The sequence below is a fragment of the Mastomys coucha genome, unplaced genomic scaffold (genome assembly GCF_008632895.1).
Source record: "Mastomys coucha isolate ucsf_1 unplaced genomic scaffold, UCSF_Mcou_1 pScaffold8, whole genome shotgun sequence".
In the NCBI taxonomy this organism is placed as follows: Eukaryota; Metazoa; Chordata; class Mammalia; order Rodentia; family Muridae; genus Mastomys; species Mastomys coucha.
Window position 1 is genome coordinate 73,793,595 of NW_022196914.1, and position 26,122 is coordinate 73,819,716.

At 43.0% G+C, this 26,122-nt stretch overlaps 1 protein-coding gene across 1 annotated transcript in view; it reads left to right on the top strand.

The window, feature by feature from the left end:
* Nucleotides 1-26,122, top strand: part of LOC116083261 (chondroitin sulfate proteoglycan 4-like) — a 69,290-nt gene that overhangs the window by 29,874 nt on the left and 13,294 nt on the right. Inside the window, exons 6-8 of the mRNA XM_031360078.1 lie at nucleotides 10,949-11,147; nucleotides 15,235-15,366; nucleotides 20,433-20,602. Coding sequence (XP_031215938.1) covers nucleotides 10,949-11,147; nucleotides 15,235-15,366; nucleotides 20,433-20,602 — 501 coding nt within the window. The remainder of the gene's footprint in view (nucleotides 1-10,948; nucleotides 11,148-15,234; nucleotides 15,367-20,432; nucleotides 20,603-26,122) is intronic.

The window sequence follows — 26,122 nt, forward strand, 5'->3', positions numbered from 1 at the left end:
CTTCAAACTTGATACAAGAGTTACAAATGTCAAGCAAAGCATTCAGTCTCACTCCTTGTTTTTCTCTTACAAGCAACCTCCCTAGTTAATCGTCTATGTTTCTTTTTATACTTTCTTTTATCCTTGACTCTAAAGCCAGAATCATGTGGCTGAAGCTTCTAAGTTCTGCTACTTGCTCTTTCTGGAACTTAATTACATGCTTACCATCTTTCTGTTTTCATTAGTATCCTTAACTACCTAAACTTGGCTGTCCTGGAACTCTCTGTAGACCAGGCTCATCTCAAAATCCACCTGCCTCTGCTTCCCCAGTGCTGGGATTAAAGGTGTGTGTCAACCCACCAGACCTGAAGCTATTCTCTAATTCCTTTTCACAAGTTGGAAGCATAACTGGGTCTTGCCCTGAGGTCAACACTCCCTTTATTTCATTTAACATCAGTCTTTTCTTTATTCTGTTTATCTCCTTCAACACAGGATTTAGTTTCATTCCACTTCCTGGTGCCCCTTTTTTTCTTGAACTGTACACTGTATTTTTCCTTGCTTAGCTTGCTTCTTTTCAGTATAGATCTTTGTTAGAGCGAACACCAATAACCACACAACAAAGTCAATACTAGGCTGTCTTGAAATTTCCTCTGCCAACACAAATAATCTAATACTTTTCAAATTAGCCTTAAGTAGACTTTTCAGACAAGGGCAAAAAGCAGCTTTTTTTTCCCCCCAAAATATCACAATAGTGTTCAGGCCACATACAGAATTCTTTCCCTCAGACACCTCTTATGCCAGACCCACAGTTCAAATCACCCTCAGCACCACTGTGTTCCATGTTCTTACTTAGGATGGCTTATTAATGCCACTTAAAGCATCCAGCGGCTTTTCTAATCCAAAGTCCCAAAGTCTGCATTCCTCCAAACAAAAGCATGGTTGGGTTTATCACAGCAATATTTAAGTCTTTGGTACCAACTTTTGTCTTAATTAGGGTTTTATTATTGTGAAGAGACACCATGACCACAGCAACTCTTATAAAGGAAAACATTTAATTGAGGATGACTTATAGTTTCAGAGGTTTAGTCCATTATTATCATGGCAGGAAACACAGTGGTATGTAGGTATACATGGTGCTAGAGAAAGAGCTGAGTTCTACTTCAACAATCAAGATGAGTTCTACATCTTGATATGAAGGTAGCAGGAAGAGAGAATAAACCACTGGGCCTGCCTGAGCTTCTGAAACCCTACAGCCTACCCCCAATGACATACTTCCTCCAACAAAGCTGCCCCTACTCCAACAAGGCCACACTTCCTAATAGTGCGACTCCCTATGAACCTATGGGAATCATTTTCATTCAAAACACAATATACCATTCTCTCAAGGCTCAGAGATCCTTTTGGAATAGGAGTCAGGAAGATTGTAAGAGCCAAAGGTGATTGATAGCATAAAGGAAACAACATTTTCCAGGCATGACAGGACAGATGCATATATGAACACAGCAATTATAACAGCTTGCACAAGATTTTTGAAAGCTTCAGCCAGACAAAATCCCAATATACATAGGGAAGGCAGAGTTGTAATTCCATGATTAACTGAAGAACTATTGGTATTTGATAGCTATTGGGAGAAGGAGAGTTAGTTTTCTTTAATGATGTGCCCTTGATAGGCTAACCATACACTAGGGCAGGCTCCACCACAAGACTAGCTGGGCAATGAAACTGAACTCCATGGGGAAAGAAGAGGAGAAGAGCAGCAGCAGCCGCGCAGCAGCAGCAGGAGGAGGAGGAGGAGGGGGAGGAGGAGGAGGAAAAGGAGGAGGAGGAGGAGGAGGAGGAGGAGGAGGAGGAGGAGGAGGAAGTGGAGGAGGAGGAGGAAGTGGAGGAAGAAGAGGAAGAGGGGAAGAGGAACAAGAACAAGAAAATGCAGCAGTAGCTTTCTCAGAGTTGAATGGGAAGGGATGGGATGGTGATTAAGGGGAAGAACTGGAAGGTGCTAAATATGAAATTCTCAAGAGACTCAATAAAAATAGTACAGAAAAAGGTGATCCTTAGAGATGAGCATCTGTAATTGGTCTAAACAGGGAACCCTAGCTTTGAATACCATGGAAGCCAAATTTTACTCCTTCAAAAACAATTCTACTTTCCTCAAACACAGGCCTGAACCTGGGCTGTGTCTGTTGCTATCATGAGATTATTGAAATAATTCAGAAGGAAAATAGGTTTATGTAGCTTGCAATTTTGGGTCCTGGATCCAAAAGCTCCAGTGAAGGCCTCATGTCAGAGGCATCAAGGTGTAGAAGCTCCTGAAAGAAGAGGTCCCATGACAAGGCAGGCATGTGAGAAAAGGAAAGCTTTTTCTTTATAGCCATGTACTCTCTAGAAAACTAACTCAGAGTCCCATGAAAACCATTTTAACCTCTTGTAAAGCATAATGTTTTAACAAGCTGAAGCTAGGTTCCACTGTTTAAATACTTTTTCTTCTTATTCATTTATACTACCTTTCATTCTTTCCAGTGTGGACCTAGACTGGCTTTCAGAATCCTTCACTGGTCCCCTGTCCTTCCATTTCCAAAGCTTGTTACATTTACGCTAAACAATAGGGAATTCTGTGCAAAAGTCTCTGATTGTCCATGTGGTTAATTTAAGTACAGGTCTTGATTCCATCTGTTAGTTTTGACAACTAACATAGATTAACTGATCTATAACAAATATTCATATAAAGTAGGACTTTAAAGGTTGCCAGCAAAGTGATAAATATGATAAATGTTTAGGGAGATGGAAATACCAGTTATTCTGACTTGATCATTACATTGTATCTTACAAATGCATGTAATTTAAAAAAACATTCAATTTTAAAGTCAAAACCTACTGTATTCATAGATTGCATATTTAGCAGTATACATATGACTTGTATATATACATGCTTTGACATATAATACTATATATAGTTTTATTGCAGTTTCTCATTTTAAAAAGTAGTCTCCATGTCTTGGAGGGTTCTGGTTAGGGGTTCGCTGTGAGTTCTGTTGAAGGATCTTCACACTCTGTTTAGTGTGCTTTCTTGGGGAGGAATTTTAGATAACCACTCTTTTTAATCTAAAGGGTATTGTTCTTTGGTGTCTGAATGGTGTCAGGGCTCTCAGGGCCTTCCTCATGTTAGCCAGGCACTTAAGCTTATTTTTTAAGCAGTAAGTTTCTAGCCCAGCATGCCACGAAATGCCATAGCATATCACCATTTGTGAACAACCATTGAAGCAAACAGGAAAGGGCTTTTGCTGACAGTGGTGGCCAGATAGGTGACAGAGAAGAACAGGAAGAAAGGAATAACCATGAAATAGGAAGCAGTAAACCGTGGCCTCAGTTTGTGAAGCATTCCAGGACCAATTAATCCAATGTGCAGGCAGCCCAGGGGCCCACCGTGGGCTAGGCCAGGTAGCCAGTCTCGCAGCGTTAAAAGGAGTTTTAACATTTGTCATTATTTGTTTGGAGGCAGTGAGATCATGGAATAGACTTTTTAGAGCTTTGTTTATCTTACACTTGGTGAGTTATTCACCTCTGCATTTCATGAGGAAAGTGCTTCCACCTTTGGAACTTGTTAGTTTGAGTTTTCTTTGCAGTCTTTACCCGGCTCTCCTGGAATGTTGTGTGCTGGCTGACCGAGCTTCTAGACACTTGGTGTTCAGTTACATTTCTCCCCCTCCTCCACACAGGCCCATCTGTAGCAGTTCCAAAGATGTTGCTCTGCAGAGTCATCTGAGAAGAGAGACCTGTTAGCTATTGAAAGTTATGGCTGTCAATGGTGATTAAACACTGCTATGAAAGTTTACATTTATTGTATGTTCCCTGAGTCCTGGTCCCTTCTGTAACTGTTATTGTCTTCATGGCCCTCTAAAGGAGCTGCCGGGAACACTAAAGCACAGTGTAGTCATAAAGGCAGAGTGACCTTGAAGCCAAGTCTCTCTCTGCCATCAGGATGACTCTGGTCAGAGGGCAAATACATTGCAGAGAGGGAAACTCTCTCCAAGGACAGGACTATTTCATAAAGCATGTGTGTTGGGGAGCCAAGGCCTCTCCTAGATGGGGTTGGCATGCCTTGGCTAAGATTTCTTTGGGGGAAACATAATACAGAATCAGCAAAGGGAAGCAGCACTCGGGTGGAGCCCAGTGGAAACTGGGTCAGCTCTCAGAGTGCTTTCCCAGTGAAGTCAACAGTCAGTTGGCCCAGTGAGTTGTGACAGCACAGGCAAAGCAGCTTCTGTCATGAAGCTCATACATTGCCTAGCAACCAAGATATTTTCAGGGACGGGTCAGGTAGGCAAGCACCTTCTGCCTGGTAAGAACCCAAATCCAGACTCCCAGAAGAAAAGCAGGAGTCTGTTCCTGATCACATGGCATCAACAGTTTAGTCATGGTGAGCCCTAGTTAACATTTGGGGAATATTTTGAGCCAGTGGAGCAAACTGGTTAGCAGTCCTGAGTACCATCCAAGGGCCAGGCTTACAAATGGACCTCGTTAAGGAGAAGAATCTGCTGTTCATTTCTGTGAACTCTTATGAGCAAAGATCGGGATTGTATGCTTGGATGACACATTTGTATGCACATTAGGGGAAGAGCCTTCCTGGACAAGGAGTATTCCAGAGCAAATACAATCAAACTGAAGTAAGCCTGGCATGAAAATCCCTGAGCGATGGGTGGGAGGAAAAGAATGATAAATACTAGCTCTATGTTGAGAGTTGATTTCTGAGCATCAGGACCCCTCAGCATGATGCAGATTTGTTGTTTTGTTTTCCAGAGATACTACTGGGTAGCAGCCAGCATTTTTGAGACACACCCCTCCATCCTCTCATGAGTCAGGCTCAGCTATAAGTGTATCACTTAACTGATGAAATGATTTCTCATTTAATTCTTTCCATAATTCTTATAATCAAAGGAGGGCTGCAATAAATATTTGAGGCAAGGAAAATTTAAGGCACTTGACAAATGACAAAGTTAACAAAAGTAGGATTTGAGCCTGAGTAGTCTGAGCTCAGAGTCCACACCTGCTACCTGTAGTGGGAATGATCTGGAGGTTACAGGTTCTATAGTACCGAACCAATACACACACACATTCATGCACACATGGATGGTGTGTAAAATGTATTAATTACTTTGGCTAATTGAAAGGCACTGCAAGCCATGAAACTAACAAAGCTAGATGTTTTTATATAGATGGAAAATGCCCCCTCCATTACTCTTTCTGTTTCTTGAAACACCTGGCCTTTCTGTCTGTATGTATGTATACGTGCATTTGTGAGGATGTACACCTGTATATAGAGTCTAAGTCAGCATTGGGTAGTCTTCCACATCTCTACCTCATTTACTTTGAGGCAGTCTTTCACCGGCCTGAAGCTCACACTTGGTCTAGCCTGGCCCCCTGGCCAGGCTAGGGAGCCTATAAGCACTAGGAGTTCTTTTGTGTTCTCCCCTCATTACAGGCATATGCCAGACAAACTTGACTTTGTACATGGGCGCTGGAGATTGTTTAGGTCCTCAAACTTGTACGGCATGTACTTCACTGACTGAGCCATTGTCTCACCCTGAAACGTGACCTTTTATGAGTTGAGTCAAGTTCTAGGAGTTCATCTGTTGAAAGTGCTAAATCCTGAACTCCCAGAAACTGATACCATAGGGTGATGACAAAGTCACTACCTCCTGGAATAACTGCACCCTCCACACCAAATATTGCCAGAATTCTTTATTACAGTAAGAGTCGTCCATCTTCTAGGCAGGGAAGCATGCTTGATGTCCTCAGCTTTGAAGTTCTGAAGTTTCCTTATGACTCTTCAATATCCTAGCTCTGCCAGGCAAGTTAACCCTACCTGCCCATTGCCCTTCCACATAGGTTAGCCCTTCCCAGCTAGAAGGAAGGCTGGGATGGTGGACAGTAGGTATCTTCTTTCAAACCTGACCATCTTACTTTATGGACTGTGGTGGTCATCCAAAGTCATGGTCATGAGGGAAGAAAAATAATGAACTAAAGAATTTACACATTCTAAGTAAAGGGTGTGAAGTTCAGGGGACACACAGACAGACAGACAGATATACAGACAGACAGAGACAGAGAGAGAATAAAATTGGGGGGACACACACACACATACACACAGAGAGAGAGAATAAAATTGCCTAAAGATCTTAGTCTTGTGCATTGAAATTCTGAAGCACAATGATAATATCTATTATCAGTTTCAACAGCAGCCAGGAATTGGCTTTCTTTTCTTAGAAAGTCTGCTCTAGGCAGTTCCCAGGATCTAAGATATGCTATTATTTTCTGCCTCCAGTTATCTTTGTTTTGAAACTATTTCTTCCTTTCCCATTAGACTGGCTGGTAATGATGGCAAATTAGCATGGAACAGCTAAGTGTATTGGCCACACTGCAGGGAGTGTCATGAATCAGTTCCCAATAACATTAAAGGATTATCAGGTTTGTCAACATTTTTCTGGAAGTGAATGTGGACAGCATATGCAGTAAGTTAAAGCAACAGCTAACCGAGCACACTGTCCAGTAGCAGCAGATGTGGAAATAGTTCTTCCCAAATGTAGGGATAGTTTCTGACAGCGACATGTCTTCTCTTTATTTCAGAGCAATTGGTTGGTGAAGATAATGACCACTTTCTAGTCACTTGGTCGCTAATACTGCCGAAGTACTTATTCTGTGCCTGGTATTGGGCTCAGCACATAATACAAGCCTTCAACAAACTCTGTAGGGTATCATTTTTATTTGAAAATTGGAACCTATTGCACAGAAAACTCTTGGGTAGGATTTCAAGCGAGACAGACAGACAGAGCCTCAGGGATACAGCAGTTAAGGTCTGGGCTGGAGATCACAATGGTGAAGCGCTACTGCTTCCCCTTTACGGCTACTGTACAGGAACCCCAGGACCTGGAGGAAGTAGGAAAAGTCCGAGCTTCCCCTGGAGTCAAGGGTGGCGATGACGCGAGGAGCTGGGGTGTGGTTTAGAGATAGGTTATTCTGTAATGTGTGCATGGGCCTGGGCCGGGGCGACTAGTGGTGGGCTGTGGGCAGTAGATATGACTTGCCCAAGCAATACAGTTAAACAGAGACAGAATCTGGGGCAGAGGCAAAAATGTGACTTCCACAAAGCCTTCTGGTTTATGTTTTGTTTTGTTTTTAATCATATTGATTTATTTGGGATATAGGGTAGTGGGACACACACACACAACAAACACAAGTGTCGATGTAAGAGGACAACTTGTAAGGAGTTGGTGTTCTCCTTCCATTATGTACGTCCCAGGGGGACATGCTCAGATCCTCAGGCTTGGTGGCAGGTACCTTACCTCACTGAGCCATCTCCCTGACCCAGATTTCATGTTCTCTCCAATCTGTATTTTATTAAAACCTTCAGGTGATCTTTTATGACTATTCCTCCTACTCTTGCCAAGGCCTGTAGATAGCAAGCATGTCTACCCCCATGTGCTTTGGAGAAGAGTGTGGGAGTAGTGGGAATTGAATCCTGATGGCATTCTGGACTCTGGATGGGGATTCAGAGCCGGAGTCTGAGTATTGCCTTCTCTGGCGTAGGGTTTCAAGTGATGCTTTTCTCCTGCAGCAACAAGACAAGTCCTTAAACCGCAGGGCTTGCAGGTTCATCTCTAAGGGTGTTTGGTGGCATGAGTGGGATCATTTGTTTGTGTTTTGACAAACCAGACTCAGAGTTAGGTCATCCCTAGTGACTACTTTGTATTCTGCTCTGAAATCCATTCTTAAGAGTGCTTTTGAGTTTAAGTGATTTTTACACAAGGCCATGTAACATTCTGGCCACAAGGGGGCTTTATTTTCCCATTTTTCAAAAAAACCTGTAATATAATACTATAATGCTTTCCCTTGTTTTAACTTTAAAAATAGGCTTGGCTTGGCTTTGTATGGTGCTGGGGATTGAACCCAGGACCTGGTGTGTGCTAGTCAAGAATTATCCCTTGGAGATTGGAAACACCCCCTATCTCACCCCCATCCCCCCACACACACTTATTTGCAAGTACTTAGAATCACTAGAAGGAGCTTTGTGAACCCGGTGCAGGGGAAGAGTGAAAGCTGCAAAGGTTGTATGTGTGTGTGTGTATTTATGCACGTGTGTGCACATGTAGAGATTTTTTATGTATAATTTATGATCATAGCTGTCAACATTCACAAAGTTAGGGGATTATTCACGAAAGAGGTTTTTCCTTGCTATCTATAGTGGAACTTTGGATATAATTTGAATGATTTTTATTGTCTGGATATCAGGTTTGGTATGAAAACTTTAAAAACCCTACATGCACTGGGCAGTGGTGGCACACGCCTTTAATCCCAGCACTTGGGAGGCAGAGGCAGGGGGATTTCTGAGTTCAAGGCCAGTCTGGTCTACAGAGTGAGTTCCAGGACAGCCGGGGCTACAGAGAAACCCTGTCTTGAAAAACCAAAACCAAACCAAAACAAAACAAAAACAAAAAAAAAACAAAAACAAAAACAAAAAACCCTACATGCCTTCTGGACTACTACTCAAACTCTATTTCAGCGACATGGGACATGAACTATCACTGCAAAAGTGCCTTCTTTTCTGAGAAAAATGTTCCTTTTGAGCATGCAACATACCAATTTAATGGTTTAGGAGTGAAGTTTTAGATACTCTGCTAAAAAGCATAGAAGCAGATGCAGTGTTAGTCTGCTAATAAAGATGGCACATATACTCAGGAGTGTGCACATGGTTTCTCTGTGTTCTGTATGAACAATTACAGGTAGAGGTGTGAAAATTGAGTTAATTTTGGTGCTAGTGAAATATCATGTGTCTTAGTCACTGTGAAGAGACACAATGACCAAGGCAGCTCTTACAAAACCAAAGCATTAAACTGGAGGCTTGCTTACAGTTTCAGAGGTTTAGTCCATTATCATGGGAGAGAGCATGGCAGCTGGCATGGTTCTGGAGAAGTAGTTGAGAGCTACATCCTGATCACAGGGAGAGAAACAGGGTGTGTGTGGGAGGTACACAGAGATAGACAGAGACTGGGCTGACTTTTGAAGCCTTAAAGCCCACCCCTAGTGACACACTTCCTCCAACAAGGCCACACCTCCTAATCTTATCAAAGAGTTCTACTCCCTGGTGATTAAGCATTCAAATAAAGGGGGTGAGGATTGGCACATCATGTGACTCCCTGATTTTTAGAAACTCTGATATCCAATTTCATCCAATGGGACTCAGTATCCAAATCATTTTAGAAGCAACAGTGAACTCCTACTCTCTGGCCATCCACTCCCCATGGAGCTGTTGACTTTTCAATAGGAATGCTTCCATCTCCCTGGGAAAGCTCCAGGTGAGCTGTCAGTCCCCTGCCTTTCCTTCCTCTGTAACTCTCATGTCTAATCCACTTGACACCTTTAGCAGACACCCAGACCTGGACCACTTCCCATCCTGCTGTGGCCTCAAGCCTTCCTGCTGTCATTCTTTGTAGATTTTTGTAGTCACCCACTGACTGGTCTCCTGCTTATCAGACCATCATGACATAAAGGTCAGGTGGGATGGATATTCTGTACACAAGTCAAGACTGTACTTGGATTCTTTTCTTCTTTATCTTGCTTATTTTCTTTCTGCCACAATGACCTCTTCACCACACCTCCTTCCTCATCTGCCTCCAGTGTCCCATGTTCTTTTCCTGTTCCTGAATATGCACGTATGTGCATTGCTTCTCTTTTGCCCCTTGTGGCCTTCTTCCAACAAGCCTCCTGTTTTAACAGTCTACATCCCAGAACCCTCTACTGTGTTTTATTGTTTTTGTGGTGTAGGAATTTTATAACTCAGTACATGGTTCATTTCCTATTTTATGCCTGTTCCCTCCTCTCTGTTCTTTTGTGCCCTCTGCTGAAGTGCAGGTTCCACAAAAACATGACTCCTTTTGTTTCATTCACTGCTACACTGCAAACATCTAAAACATTTGCTGGCACGTGGTGGATGAGCAGTATATTTGGTTAAGTGTTGAGTTGAGAGGTTTGAGTACAGTCTGTAAAGTCCCCAACATCCACATAAAACCATGAGCCAGTCACAGTGATGGCATTTGTAATCCCAGTTCTTCAGAGATGAAGATGGACAGATCCCCGGAGCTCTCTGGACAGTTAGCCTAACTTAATCCATGGCCCAGTGAGAGACTTTGTCTAAGTCATAAACAAAGTGCATTGCCCTGAAGAAAGACACCTGAGGTTTTCATCAGGCATGTGCACACATGTGTGTACCTGCACACCTGTGAACATGCATACACATCTGCACACACCCACACACATACACACACACATCTGAACACACATGGAGTGCAGAAGAGATGGGGGGCAAATGAGAGAGTGAGTGAGAACAGGAGACACACAGAGAAAGGTTCAGGCAATGTAAATAGATTTTTAACAGGAAGAAGAAAGCAGTCGTGTTTCTTAGCCACGGTTACAGATGTGAACCATCAGTACAGCAAACAGCACAAGAACAAAGAAAGCGGGCCCTCGCTTTCATGTAAGACAGGAAGAATAGAGGGAACAACAAATGTGCAGTGTTCATTCTTCCTCCTCAACTGCTTAAAAGCTGGTGACACCATTAGCCACTTAAGGCAATGTGTAGAGGTAGATGCTGCATTATCTGGCATTCCATGTGGTGTATTTAGAGATGGTCAGCACACAGATGCTTTGTAACCAGTGTCTATACAGTTAGATATTTACATCAGTGCATGCGCACTGTTGAGGAATTAATTTTGAGTAATTAGTTAATACTTTTAATCTAAATCACAGACACCAGGCATGTACATGGTACATACACATACATAAAGGCACTTATATGTGTAAAAAGTAACTCGTTTCTTTAAAAACTTGGGTGAATTGGTTTCATTTTCTTCATCTTTTCACATGGGGTCCATGGTTCTGACTATGTGGGTGGACTGAAATTGGTTCTCTTCTCTTTAAGGTGTGGGTGAATTCTGTCACTGAGGTGACCAGAAGGGACCTGTGTGCAGAAGATGAGGACTCTTCCCCACAGGACTTGGTCTACTGGGTCACTCCTCCCAGCAATGGACATCTGGCTCTCAAGAACATTCCTGGCAGAAGTATCCAGAACTTCACTCAGGCTCAAATTGATGAGGATCAGCTCGTGTTTGTGCACTCTGGTAAGTCACAGAACGAAGCAGTGTCAAGTACACGTGTTCTGAGCAGCGAGTGATGTGGTTGTCAGCCTAGAAGTTGCTGACTGAAAAATCACAGAACATAGAAACTTCCCAAAGTCTGTGTTTTTCTTAAAGCAACATGTTTAGGAGAGCTATTGAAAGCATTAGAGCCTGACTGAGCCTCCCTGGAGGCTTACTCAGAAGGGCATGTAAGGTCAGACCTTCCAAGAGCCCACTCTTCCCACTCACTGTCATAGCATCTGTCTGTGACTCTCCACCCTTGCTTTGGCTGTGAGGATAGTTGGGCCTGTTTATTTTCTCCCTTCTCCATGACAGCACAAGCCTTCTAAGGAAGGGCAGAGTCTCTGGTATCCTCAAACAATGACTAGAACATAGTAGATGCTTAACAAATAAAACTTTTTTGAACAAATGAAATATTTTTTAATACAAAACACTAACTATGTACCAGGTAGTAACAATCCAGATGCGAGAATACATTAGTGGACAAATCAGTTCTTGTACAAGGACTGTATTCATGAATGAATGAGTGAATGAATGAATGTAACTATATTCATGAGAGATCTGATATTGGTTGAAAGGCTCTTTCTGATTCCTGCTAGTCATCAGTGAATCAGTACTGATAACATTTGCTAGAAATCTGCTGAAATGGCAGCCCAGGAACTCAGCCAGGGTGGCCTGGCTTTGTTACAAGACTGGCCTTGTCAGTGGACCAGGGTGGGGCAGCAGTCGGAAGGAGGCATGGGGAAGGAGTCCGACCCAGGAACACGTGACCTAAAAGCTCAAGTTATATCTTTCCCCCAATTGGCTTAAACTACATTATTTGACTATATTAAACTATATTATTATATAATAAAGAAGAGAAAGATAAGACACCTTCTAAACTCGGAGGCAATGATACGTTGACTATCTCTAATACACTTATCACCCAGGCTCTCCAAAGAATCTGAAAACAAATTTGCATATGGATGCTCTCATGTGGTCACAGACCCAGAGCCCAGGGCTTAGATTCCTTTCGGCACTCTCCTAGATCTCTTCCATTCCTCAGGAGGTGCAGTACATGGAGTATGTTGTTTCACAAGTACTCCTCAGGCCCCTGAGCCGTACCCAGTCATGACCCCATTTCTGAGAAAACTTAGACAACACAGGAAGTTGCAGACACAGATTGATTGACAGCAGATGTCATTTAAGCCTTAGCGAAGCTTAGCTTCCTCATCAGGAAGCCCCGGTTCCTCTGAAGAATATTTACAGGTGGTGAGTATTTTTTTTAACCAACATATTCGTAGGTCACCATTAAAGAACCAGAGAGAGGGAGAGAAAAAGACACCAAGTGTGCTTAACTCCTTGCAGCTTGGCCTGACCCTTAAGAGTGTGGCAGGTGGGAGGACTGGGGTTCCCATTAGTAGCAGCACAGGATGGAAACAACAGCTAGCTCTCAGGGTTGATTGGCTCGTCAGCTACCAGGTCAATATCTGCTTTTAGCTGATAGAGAAAATAACATCTAAGTAAGAAGGAGAGAAAGGTAGAGGCCAGGAGACCATGAGGACTAATCCATTGTATCTCCTAAATGGACACTGAGACCAGCTGATAACTCCCAAAGCAACCAGAGCCCAGCTGCAGATGACTTGCTGAAACCAGCTGCACATCTGCCCATCACCCACCCCAAACAAAGGCAAAGTTTAATTAATCTCATTTAGCATCTTACATCTGCAGAGTGCTCTGCTTTAATCTAATTCGCCAGTCCATACAACAGCCTGAGTAGTTTGACACAGCCAAGACGTGGGCAGCCAAGGTCTCCGTCACTTGCTCTCCTGACAGTACCCTTGGGAAAACTCAGAGCTCTGCTGTAGAAAGTCCACAGGTCACCCCATATGTCTGCTTTCTTCCTTGTCTTCCTCTGCCCTTACTTAGTCAGTTAGATCTTACTATGTGGAACACTCTTTATTTGTTCTGATATAATTGCTTTGGATTCATGACGTACTCCCAGAATTCCTAGGGGTAGAGACATTCCCTCTTTAATTTTGTGTTTCGTGGAAATTTTAAAAAATAATACAACTTTGAAAATCTATTTCTAGGAAAGCAAGCAGATGCAAAACATTTGGTTGCAGGCCCTGTTAGGAGTTAAGCACACTCAGTGTCTTTTTCTCTCCTTCTCTCTGGTTCTTTAATGGTGACCTATGAATATGTTGGTTAAAAAAAAATACTCACCACCTGTAAATATTCTTTAGAGGAATCGGGGCTTCCTAATGAGGAAGCTAAGCTTCACTATCTAAGGCTTAAATGATGTCAGACATCAACCTGCCTGCTGTCAATCAATCTGTGTTATTAAGGGAGTACCTGCACCATAATTGCAGTCTGGCCATACAGCCTTGATTCCTTGCCTTATTTCCCCAACAGCAGCAAAGACACGTTTTTACCTAGTACATTCTGTAAGGGCCTGTGGGCTTTTAATTTACTGCTAGATGGACATTTTCAAAGAGTGACAGGGATGTGGCCACCAGTGTCCCTGCAGAGAGATCTTGCCCCTGCCTTGTGAGTCAGACTGGTAAAGCACCCTGGGGAGTTGGATCAATGCTGGTCCATCTCCATTTCTGTGATGTTCATAAGTTAATTTTCCACTTTACTGGTATCATTAGTTTCTGACAGAGGGTGGGGGTGGGATATCCTTGCAGAACCTCAATGAGGGCCAGGCCAGGTCTTTCCCTTCCTTTCTCTTCCACTTAGAGTATGATTAGCTTGAGATAGATTTTGCTTGTTAATTTCTTTTATTTTTTGCAATTATAATTATTTAACATCTCCCCACCCTTTCCTCCTTCCCAAACATCCCATATACCCTCCCCAACTCTCTTTCAAATTCAGGGCTTCTTTTCTATTGTTACATGCATATGTGTATGTATATATGGATATGTGTTTTCAGGGTTGACGATTTGGTATTGGATAACCAATTAGTGTGTTCTTCCCTGGGAAAGACTATTTCTCCAGCTCTCGGGATTCCTTAATTGCCTGTGTTCTTTGTGCAGGACTGAGCTGCACTCTTCCCACCCTCTCTTCTGCATAGTTTGTTGAAAGTGTAACTGTTTTTAACTACTTGCAGGATGCTAATTATTCCCTTCCTTAAGTTCCAATTTTCAGTATTAAGCTTTATCGGCTTCTCAAAAATTATTTGTGTGATCATAGGCATCCGTTACATTATTGCTATAATTTATTGATAACACAATAAAACTAGGCGATGTGTATTTTTAAAATTTTCAAAAATTTCTCAGTGGTAACATCTGTGCTTTGTTTTAATAGGTCAGAGGTCAAGGGAATCTGCATGTTCACCTTTATCGATGTGTCTCCATTTTGTTTCTTGTTAATAATACAATTCAAGCATCACTTAAAGTCAGGGACACAGTCTGAGAAATTATTTCATCAGTGTGCAAACATCATAAAGCTTCCTTACACAAACTAAGTAGACTGTGACATCTCTGGGTGGCACGGTCTGTGAGATCACCGTAGGCTGTGACATGTCTGGGTGGCACGGTCTGTGGGATCACAGTAGGCTGTGACATGTCTGGGTGGCACTGTCTGTGGGATCACAGTAGGCTGTGACATGTCTGAGTGGCACAGTCTGTGGGATCACCGTAGGCTGTGACATGTCTGGGTGGCACGGTCTGTGGGATCACAGAAGGCTGTGACATGTCTGGGTGGCACGGTCTGTGAGATCACCGTAGGCTGTGACATGTCTGGGTGGCACGGTCTGTGGGATCACAGTAGGCTGTGACATGTCTGGGTGGCACGGTCTGTGGGATCACAGTAGGCTGCAACATCTCTGGGTGGCACGGTCTGTGGGATCACAGTAGGCTGTGACATGTCTGGGTGGCACGGTCTGTGGGATCACAGTCTTACAGGCCGTCTGTTATGGATCCAGCATGCGGCTGCACTTAATCCAGCAAGCTCAGTGGTTAATGAACACTTTACAAAACTGCTTTGGCTTATGTTTCCGGGACCATGGAAGGAGGTAGAATGGAGGTAGGTAGGTGACTTTTTCAGGATAATCAAAGTGACCAGAGTATATGTTCTTCTTTTGAAGGAGCAATGTCTGGCGGCTTTAATTTTCAGGTTACCGATGGTCTGAATTTTGCACCGCGACAAATCTTCAGCATCACTGCCCGCACTCTGATCATCAGCTTAGAAGTCAACAGAGGATTGAGCCTCTTCCCAGGTAAGAAGCTTGGCAGGTGCGCGGGGAGGGGTGAGCGTTTTTCTAACCAGTTAGAGAATCCATTCGTATGGCATAAAGTGGTGTCTCTTACTGTAGAATGACTCTCACAACATCTCTTAAGCCTGCTCCCTCCCCCCACAGAATTCTCAGCAGAAATTTGACAGCAGCAAAGCTGACACTCAACAACCTTCCTGTCCCTTCCTTGAACAGGAAGGCTGCAGAGCAGGGCAGGAGTCACGGAAGGACTGTCCTTACTCTTAGTGCATCACTCTTCTCTCCTAAGTCTTTACAAACCCCAGGTTACTGTTTATTTATGTATTTATGTCTATTATGTATGTATTTAGAGATATTTCCTGTACCTCAGGCTGCTCTTGAGACCACTGTCTGCAGATGACCTTGAATTTCTGATCTTCCTGCCTTTGCTTCTCCAGTACTGGCATTATAAGCTTGTACCACTCTGCCCAGTTTACTTGGTGCTGGGAACTGAACTGAGGGTCTTGTGCGTGCTAGGTAAGCACTCCACCTTCTGAGCCACATCCCTATCTGCTTTTATATTCTCAAACCGCTTGTATTTTGAATAGAAAAATTCTCTGCTATACCCAGAGCTTGCCAGTGTTTTCTGTTAAGTACTGGCTTTGAGTGGCTGTTTGCCAATAATCTAAACCAGACTGATAGAGAAGGAGCTGGGAGCTGTTCTGGCTAACAACCTTAGGAAAGGGGGAAATGTGTCCAAGGGCAATTTAAAAAAAAAAAAAAAAGGAGAATAAAACAAGCTGGAACTTATTTCCCAAAAAGCATTGAGATGCAAACATAAGAAGGAAGAACAACTCAATATGGCCTGAAGAGCCAGAGCAACCCTGCACTAAAAGGACAGACATTAGCCATCAAACAGATGGGAAAAGATGCTGGTGATTTTATTAATTAATTAATTAGGATTAGTCCCTAGTCCTAAAGATAACTGTGCCTGCTTCTTAGAAGTTAGATGGGAGTCTCTGAATGAAGTTTAATGGGCTTAAGCTCATAAATATTTTTTAGATTTATTTATTATATTTTATGTGTATAAGCATTTTACCTGCTTGTATGTCTGAGTGCCTGTGCCTACAGAGGTCAGAGAGCATCAGATCCCCTGGAATTGGGGTTACAGAAGGTTATGGGTCATCATGTGGGTTCTGAGAATTACTGAGCCATCTTGTCTAATTTTTTTTTTTAACTTTAGTTGATCTTAAAGTGGAACTAGTTTTGGATCCACCGGGTTAGACACTGTCCCAATATTGCTTGTGAGCTAGGTAATACGTTCTTGAGAAGTTAGTGGGCTCTGGGACTTAAAGTGGAAATAAAAATCAGCAGTGAGGGGTCGACAGAGCCTCCTGCTTCCAAAACGGACTTCCAGGAGGATGGCACTATGTTTGCAGTTGTTTCATAGTAACTGCTGGATGCTTTTGTTATTTTTTACTGGGATTCGGGTAGTGCTGAGGGTTGAAAGCAGGGGAGCCCTGTACCCCTGAGCAAATCCCTGGCCTTAAGTGTTCATTTTGAAGTTGTCCTCAGCTTTTCTTGTGGGGGTGGGGGTGGGAGCATTTGTTTTTTTGTTTTTTGTTTTGTTTGTTTGTTTGTTGTTGTTTTAAGATTTATTTATTATTATATCTAAGTACACTGTAGCTGTCTTCAGATTCATCAGAAGAGAGTGTCAGAGCCCATTACAGATGGTTGTAAGCCACCATGTGGTTGCTGGGATTTGAACTCAGGACCTTCGGAAGAGCAGTCAGTGCTCTTAATTGCAGAGCCATTTCTCAAACCCCTGTCCTCAGCTTTTGAGTTTGTGGAAAAAACTCAAAATGCACCAAGTGATACGTCCCCTAGGATTCTTCTGTTATAAAACTGTATTTAGTTCTTGCTCTGTACATTTCCTCTCTGAATAAGTGGAAAGCTTCCACCATATTCCCCCAAGGCAATTAGGAAGCCATTTTGTGTTTTAAAAAATAAACAATGAGCTACATCTCAGTAATCAGAAAAACATGGTAATCTATTTTTAGAATTCCAAACCTAGAGTAATTCTGCTGCTGTAAAAGATTAAGTTCCTTTCATCTGGTGCAGCAGAGTCTAGCTTAATAATTGATGACAGTTGTATTCAAGGAGAGACAGGAACCTGTAACTTAGACACTTCTGTGTTCCTGGTGGATGTTTTACTGAATCAATGAAGCCGTAAAAGAATACATGCAAGTGGCCAAATTCCTCCTTTAACTTTCAGAAGATTGTGTCAGACTTAGAGCTTTGTGTGCATTGTTGGTCACCATCCTGATAATGTTTCTTTTCCTAGCAAGCCTTACATCTGCTGCAACCCAGCCACTGTGTACCTCCAGAACTCACTCCTGGAACTCAGCCTCACTTTCATTAACCCTCGCTGGTCAGTTAGCTCAGTTGATATTCTTAGTCATCACACTCTCCATCCTGCCTTGTGTCTTGTTCCAGCTCTTGGCCAAGAGGAAGGAAGATGGATCTTCATATCCATGTCTCTCGAGTGGCACTGACAGTCACTGAAATCTTAGAACTGTGGAATCAGAAGTCCTAGAGTACAGGTGAACCTTAGTGGCCACCTGGTCCCATTCTTCTTACTGTTTTCCTGTGTTAGCTTTCCCAGGAGCAGGGGCCACCAGTTGTATATCAGAGTTATGTAGACATGAGCATGATTCCTGTGGCTCTTGTCACATTGTGCCCTTTCAGGGAGCCACCTGAGCCTTGCTCTGCATGGCTTCTTCAGCAGTCACCTGAGGCTCTTTCCTAGCTGCTGTGTGTGAAGCTGGAAGGTGACAATAGGTGCCACATTCTGAATCTTCCTCATCTTTGTCTTGCCATGGGATGTCCCTTGAAGGGCAAGGAGGTATGCTACATCCTGCCTCAGGGTGTGATGTAAGGTATGCGTTCAGTGTTAGCTATCAAAGACCCATGTGTTCATAACTTCTATATTTTAAAATACCAGGGAAAAGTCTATTGTTTTCGTGAAGGCATAACTTGTTTTAGTGCTGTTGCAGGAGTAGAAAATCTATTCCTATTACAGGCTGGGCATTCACATACTGATACTTTATATTTATATATTTATAGCATTTTACATTTTTAATTGCCACATTATATTTTTATAAAATGTTTAAATGAAATAGTGTATGAATACACAACTTTTGTTTAGGCAGTGGTGGTGCATACTTTTAATCCCAGCACTTAGGAGACAGAGGCAGGTGGATCACTGAGTTTGAGGCCCGCCTTGTCTACACAGTGAGTTCTAGGACAGCCAAGGCTACACAGAGAGACCCTGTCTCAAAACACCCCTAGACCCCCAAAACACCACAACTTTTGAACAGGTAAAAGATATGGAGGCTTGGGAACGCTCAATGTCTCATACCTAATAGGAGTCTTAAGCCCTTCAGGCAATGGAGCAATTCTGATCCCAAATCTAGAACTTGTATCAAGCAGCCCCTCTCCACTGAGGTCCACCTGCACTCTAGGACTTCTGACTCCACAGCTCTAAGATTTCAGTGACTATCAGTGCCACTCGAGAGAAATGGATACGAAGGTCCATTGTTATAGGCCAGCATCCCAGGATGTCTTTATTATAGAATGTCTCTTCCCTAAGACAGGGACCACAGGGTAGATGCTTATTTTGTCTCCTACACACACACATACACACAGAGCACAGTAAGTTAATAGATTAATAGCCACACCAATTATGTAGCAATGCTATAGTTTGGGAAGTACTGCAGCCAGGCATACGTTAGTAACAACCAAAGGGAATCAAAGCTTTAAGAACTTTAGTGCACATTTGGTCTGCACCATGCCATTTGGACTTCCTCTGTGGTTCATCAGACTTTGGAAGTTTCTGTGTTGGCTCCTTTGTACACTCAGCCCTGGCTTGATGCTTACAAAATCTGCATGGCAAACCAAGAAATTATTAAAATACATAGTGTGTGAATGCTTTAAGACTTTATAGCTTCCATATTTTGCCAAATGTGAGTGTCAGCTTATAACATGGTTACTCTAAGGACTGTACTTCTAAATGAAGTTTTTTTGTGTGTGAACTAAGTAATATATTTAAAGTATATTTTTATTGTATTTTTTGATTTTTCATTTTGTCTTATTGCAAATCTGTATGTATAGCATGAATATGTGTATGTATATACACATGTATATATAGTATGTGTTTATATAATTTAACCGACGTGTTCTGCTCCTTCTCTGTCTGTCATTTATTCTCCAAGAAAAAGTTTTGTAAGAGTCTTTTCACATTGAAATCTAGCATAGATTTTGTTTGTTTAGCTTTACTGATGGCATGTGAGAATATACTGTGGCCTTAGGCTGTAGGTTTTTTTGCTTACCCAATTGTTCTTGGCTCTTTTTCAAGGAATGTTGGTCTTGAATGTTAGAGGATTTTCCCGGAAAGTTTTGCTGTAATGTGGTAGAAGCAACTCTGTAGGTCCAGAGATGAGCAGTTCATCAACAAAGAATTATTGTCCTGAATCCTGCACTTCAGGCAGGACAGAGAGGAAATGGCACCAATAGCCTACCTGTTCCTCATCATAGGAACTGAAAGAAAGAAGAAGGGTTCATAGGATTCAGATCCCATGAGCCTGAGGATGCTCTTTCAACACCCCAAACCCTGGCATTCCCATGACCTGTGACACAGGCCTGGGAGGCACCTTGGGTTTGTTTAGGAGCCAGCACCCGCCCTTCTAGGAGCCACAGTCTCTTGTGCTCCCAGCACCACACCATCAGATTTTTTCTTTACATATCCAGGGCTGAGCCACAGAGGGCTTATTTGGCATGAACTCTTTTCTCTAGGAAATCAAACAGAAGTGAAGGAGAAGCACTCATTTTTCCTGTGGCTCAGGAGCAAGTCATGCCCATGAGAAGATATCCCAGGCATCACTAGCCCCCCCCCCCACACACACACACACTGCCCATAGCTCCCTGATTCATATCCGGGCACTCTCCAGGCAGTTTTCAAAAATCAAGAAAGACTGAGTGAGGAGCCGACCCCCTTTGTGTACATTGTAGTTACATTCATATTTCAATTTTAGGTTCCACAAAGCCACTTTCGTCTCACAACCTGAGAGCCTTGACCAATGATGACAAGGCAGGAAACAGAACTATAACATTTACAGTTGTCAGGTCTCCTAGACTCGGGAGGCTGCTCAAGAAGAACCTGGACAACCGCACAGAGGACGTTTCCGTTTTTACCCAATGTCTGGTGAGTCCTGACATCCATTTTGTGCCACTGAGTGGGGCTGCAAGTCTGAGCAGAGAGGACCTCTCATTTGTCTTCATTCTGCTAAACCAACTAGACGTGGGCCACGGCCCAGGCCATTTAAAATGGGGTTCTTTTTAGGGAATGTAACATGAGACAGATGTCAGAAAATACCATGCTGATTCTGAAAGTAACATATAAAAAAAGTACTTGGAGCTGGAGAGATGGCTCAGCACATGACAGCAAATGCTGCTCTTGCAGAAGACCCAAGTTCAAGTCCCACCATGCTGCGTGGCTCACAACGATCTGTAACTCCATCTCCAAGAGCTCCCTAACTTCCTCTCTTTTGTATTCTGCATGTACACACTCATATGCACTGCACACACATACACACACACACACACACACACACACACTTAAAAATAAGTAAATCTTTTTAAAGGGGTCCTTTAAAAGGAAATCCAAAGTGTATATGTATATCTAACATGACATGTACTCGTTATATAATATATTATAATTATGTGTATTCTAACCAGGGTCTTTGCAACTTTGCTGGTTTACATATCTTCTTATTGAAATAAATAAGCACTCAAATATTGTTTTGCCTCCTATCCAGAAATTGGATGAACCAAGACATGTTTGTTATGTGTTATTTCATTTTCTACAGGTGACATTCCCAAATATAATTCTTTAGTTTAAGAATTCCTTTGATTAGTAACCTGCCATCTTCTTAATGTCCTGGAATACTGGGGTCTGACAATTTACTTGGCTATAGCTTTGTGTAACTGAAGAATTTTTTGAATCTCAAGTCAAGTTCAGAGGAAATGAAATGAGTTCTTAGCCCTTGAGGTCTTCTTGTATGATGTGAGGAGAGTGGACGTGGCTTTTGCTTTTCAGTTGTCTGTGTGCATTTGTGATTGTGAGGCTAGCATAAGCTTCTAGTATAACACTGAAAAGAAGTGTAATGTCTGAGGTTTGCAGGTTTTTCCAGGACACAGAACAAAAACTTGGAATGAAAACTCCATTGTGTAGGGAATTAAGATGTGCCCAGAAGCATCAACACATGCCCAGGGCCAGTTTGCCTTTGGAATACTAACAAGAATGATGTTATTCCTATAAGAGGATGTTGCTCTAGCCCCGGTTCTCTTAAAAAACAAAACAAAACAAGACATTTTGACTATTATTTCCAACAGGTCTTGATTGCAAATGTGTGGCATTTTAGATAAAGATAAATATATCCAAAATGTCAGTGAACATAGTAGCTAGAACTAAGTAGCTTTTGCTTCAATAACAAGAAACCCCCAAGTCCCAGTGGCTTAGGAAAACCAAAATGCCCTTCTCACTTGCACCGTCTGACAACTGTGGGTTGGCTGTGGTCTGTTTTTCATGTCTTCGTTCTTTCAGGATCTAGCTACTGGAAGAGCCTCACTCTAGTCACATGCCGAAGGCAGCAAAGGGCAGTGTGAGGTGGACCATGGGAAACTGTGTAGCTTGTGTTCTAGAACATCATTTGTATTCACATACCACATGAGGTAGCTTGTACCAGTGCAGTGGATAAAATGAATATTTGGAACAGTGTTCTAACTGCTATGATGTACTAACGTGCAAACTGAAAACTGTGTATAATACTGGAAGCCAGGGTACATTTTTCTAAGAAAACAAACCACCTTTAAAATAGAACACATTTGTAAATAGGAAATTAACACACCAAGCCAAATATAAGGTCCCAGGCAAGCAAAGTCTTGATTAAATAAAATCCAGTTACTTCCAGATTTTAATGTTTTCCTGCTCTTTATGATTTCTTCTGCCTTTGTGAACAGATAGGAAGTATCCAGGAAACATGTCAGCAATGACAGGTATGAGCCAGAGCAGAACAGAAGTATTGTATGGGAGCTCAGTGCTGCACAAGGAAACAGGGGCAGGCTCCAGTCTGGAAACAACCTGTTTCAGTCCACAAATCAGGGGACACAGTGTTTGGCTCTTCCCTCCCATGGCCCTTTCTTCTGCTGAACATACACCTGCCATTCCAGAGGACTGGTTGAAACCTTAGAATCAAAGGACAAAGAAGAAATTATTTTATCATCTGAAAGGTTGTATACAAAGACCATGTATCTGGCTTTGTACACAAAGCACACCTCTGATACAATCTTTTCTTTCTTCCTAAAACCTCATCTCAGATATATTTGTAATTCATAGAATTTCCACACAAGAGCCATCTGATGCCTTTATTGTGTGGTATATGGAGAGATTTTATAATTTAGTTATCGGAGACCTACTGGTAACGACTGGGACTGTGGGGAAATTTCTTGGCACAACACCAGGAGATCTAGGTTCTTTCTGTGACTCAGCAAATCACATAGGTGTTAAACCTGTTTTGCTGTATTTAAAATGGGAAGAGTCATAGCAGTGATTATTGAAACCATAATCATGTGTACAGATTCAGACCTAAAGTACATGTGTTCACATGGTGACATAGCCTATGGATATCAGATCCAAGGCCTGAGTCCAGGGCTCAAGATTCTAGGTCAGGCTCCTGTCAAATTAGCCTGGGCTTTCCCCTAAGTGGTTAAATGTGACTAAGACAGTAATAGATGTAAAGTGTTTCCCACACTTATCTGAGGTTCGTTAAGATGGAAAGCATTCTTCCAATGATCAGGAGGGACACAAGCTAGAAATATTATATTACTTATACATCATAGGGGTACCTGATACACCCAAAGGCGATGTACATACAGTCAGGAAGCACACGGAGAGAGACTCAAAGGTCAAGCTTCTATTGGATCCAGAGTGTTGTCCAAGCAGCTTTTCCAAGGGGGCGTTTGAGTGGGTGAGGTTAAATCAGACAGGTACTTGTTCCAGGAGGCCACATGGTAACTTCGAGGTAGTCATGTGACCTACCCTCATGGTCCAGGTTGGTCTGAGCTTCAAGGGGGTCAGTCATATAGGCGGCATTAGCTGTCCCCTGGGGAGGGGGTGGATACCACAGAACAGTTGCTTGAGGTGACTACCTGTGTGGGCCACACTGAAAATTTTCAATGAGGAGAGCTGCAAACAGGCATCAAGATGACTGAGAAAGTCCAGGCTCGTATTCAAGATGGATGGTGAGGTGACCTGACATCCTAAGGATTACAAACACTAATTAGATGGGGTTTGAGGCTGATACTTAGCTTTTTGTTCTTGGAAATGTGAAAAGTCCCTTTCTACTTCTCATATTTAAAAGGAGTTTCCCAGGGGAAGGCAATTTTCTGCTAAACTGGAACTGGCTGGTGTTTGCCCTAATGTGCAGCAGTCATTTAATGAATGGAAATGAGGTCATCAGAGGAGAATGACATTTGCTTCACCTATGACCCACTTAGTGTTTCCTTTAGAGAGTTCCTGGTGTTCTCAAATGCACTGAGAAGAGAGCTAAGGAAATATAAGAGGTCTCATGCAGGGACCGAGTTTTCCATCCTTGGCAGGAGCCCAGGCTGGAGGAACAAAGAGGCCCGAGGATGGGCATCTCCAAGGACTTGTTCTGACAGTCAGGGCAAGAGGGATGTGGTCGAAGGAGGGGAGTAGCTGAGAGCTGCTGCTGACAAGTCTCAGGGTTTTCCAACATCTATGCTTGTCACCTTTGAATACCTTGTCTCTCTTTCTACCTCAACCATCATGAAGAAAGTCGATGATGTGGGTAAAGGAGGAAGATACAGAGAAATCCAGGGAAGGATAAAATACAAAATAGGAACTCTGGTTCTTTCAAGGTCATAGCTTACTTTGGTGTTTTAGTGGGTACATACACACATGCACCACACACACACACAGACACACACACACACACATACACACACACACACACTACAGTCAAGGACTTTCTGAGGCTGTAACAGAATCTCTGAGAGGAATCAGTGTGGAGGAGAGCAGGTTTATTCTGGCTCGGCTTCTGAAGCTTCAGTCTATTGTTGCTTTGGGGCTCAAGAGGCAGAACATCCTGGCGAGGCACGGAAGAGAGAAATGCTTACTTCCTGAAGGCCGGGAAGCACAAACAGAGAAGATGGGCTATGGAGGCAACGATGGAGATATCCCCTTCAGGGGCACATCCCCAGTCACCTACCTCACTCAGTGGTTTCTTCACCTCTTCAAGGTCCCATGCCCACCCCAATAACTCCCAAAGCCAGGGAACCCCAATAATGCAAAAGCCAGGGAACAAACCTTAACACATGGGGTCTTGGGGAACATTTCAAATCCAAACTACAGTGCATGCTTTTATAAAAGCAAGACCACAGCCGGGCGGTAGTGGTGCACGCCTTTAATCCCAGCACTTGGGAGGCAGAGGCAGGCGGATTTCTGAGTTGGAGGCCAGCCTGGTCTACAGAGTGAGTTCCAGGACAGCCAGGGCTACACAGAGAAACCCTGTCTCGAAAATCCAAAAAAGAAAAAAAAAAAGAAAAGAAAAGAAAAGAAAAAGTAAGCAAGGCCAGAAAACAATAAAATGTTAAATCAAGACAGAAAGGAACACCACCCATTAATATAGTAAATGTGCATTAATTTGAGTGTATTCCAGGGATAAGGACATGGCTCTAGGAGTAAGAGCATCTGCTACATGAGGACCTGAGTTCAAATCCCCAGCAGACACATACAAGGTTAGGTGTAACTGCTTGTTCCTGTAATCCCTGCATTCAGAGGAACAGAGACAGTGGCTGCCGGGAGTTCATTGTCAGCAAAGCCTATCTCAACTGGGAAGCTTTGCTTCAGTGAGAGGCCTGAATGCAATGATGTGGAAAGTGAAGGAGAAAGACATGGACAGCCTACTTGACTTCTGCATGCACAAGCATGGGTTAAAGCATATACACACTTATATGCACACACACACACACACACACATACACACACATTAAACAACACTGAAAACATTCCAATCCTGGTTATGTTCAGAAGTGGACATTTTTTTATTAGATATTTTCTTTATTTACATTTCAAATGTTCTCCCCTTTCCTGGTTTCCCCTCTGGAAAAAAAAAAACCCTATTCCCTCCCCCTTACCCCTGCTCACCAACCCACCCTCTCCTGCTTCCTGGCCCTGGCATTCCCCTACACTGGGGCATAGAACCTTCACAGGACCAAGGGCCTCTCCTCCCATTGATGACCAACAAGGCCATCCTCTGCTACCTATGCAACTGGAGCCATGAGTCTAACCATGTATTGTGTACTCTTTGGTTGGTGATTTAGTCCCTGGAAGCTCTGGAGGTACTGGTTAGTTCATATTGTTGTTCCTCCTAAGGGACTGCAAACCCCTTCATCTCCTTGCATCCTTTCTCTAGCTCCTTCATTGGGGACCCTGTGCTCAGTCCAATGGATGGCTGTGAGCCTCTACTCCTGTATTAGTTGGGCAATGGCAGAGCCTCTCAGGAGACAGCTATATCAGGCTCCTGTCAGCCAGCACTTGCTGGCATCCACAATAGTGTCTGGATTTGATGATTGTATTTGGGAAGGATCTCCAGGTGGGGCAGTCTCTGGATGGTCCTTCATTTAGTCTCCGCTCCACACT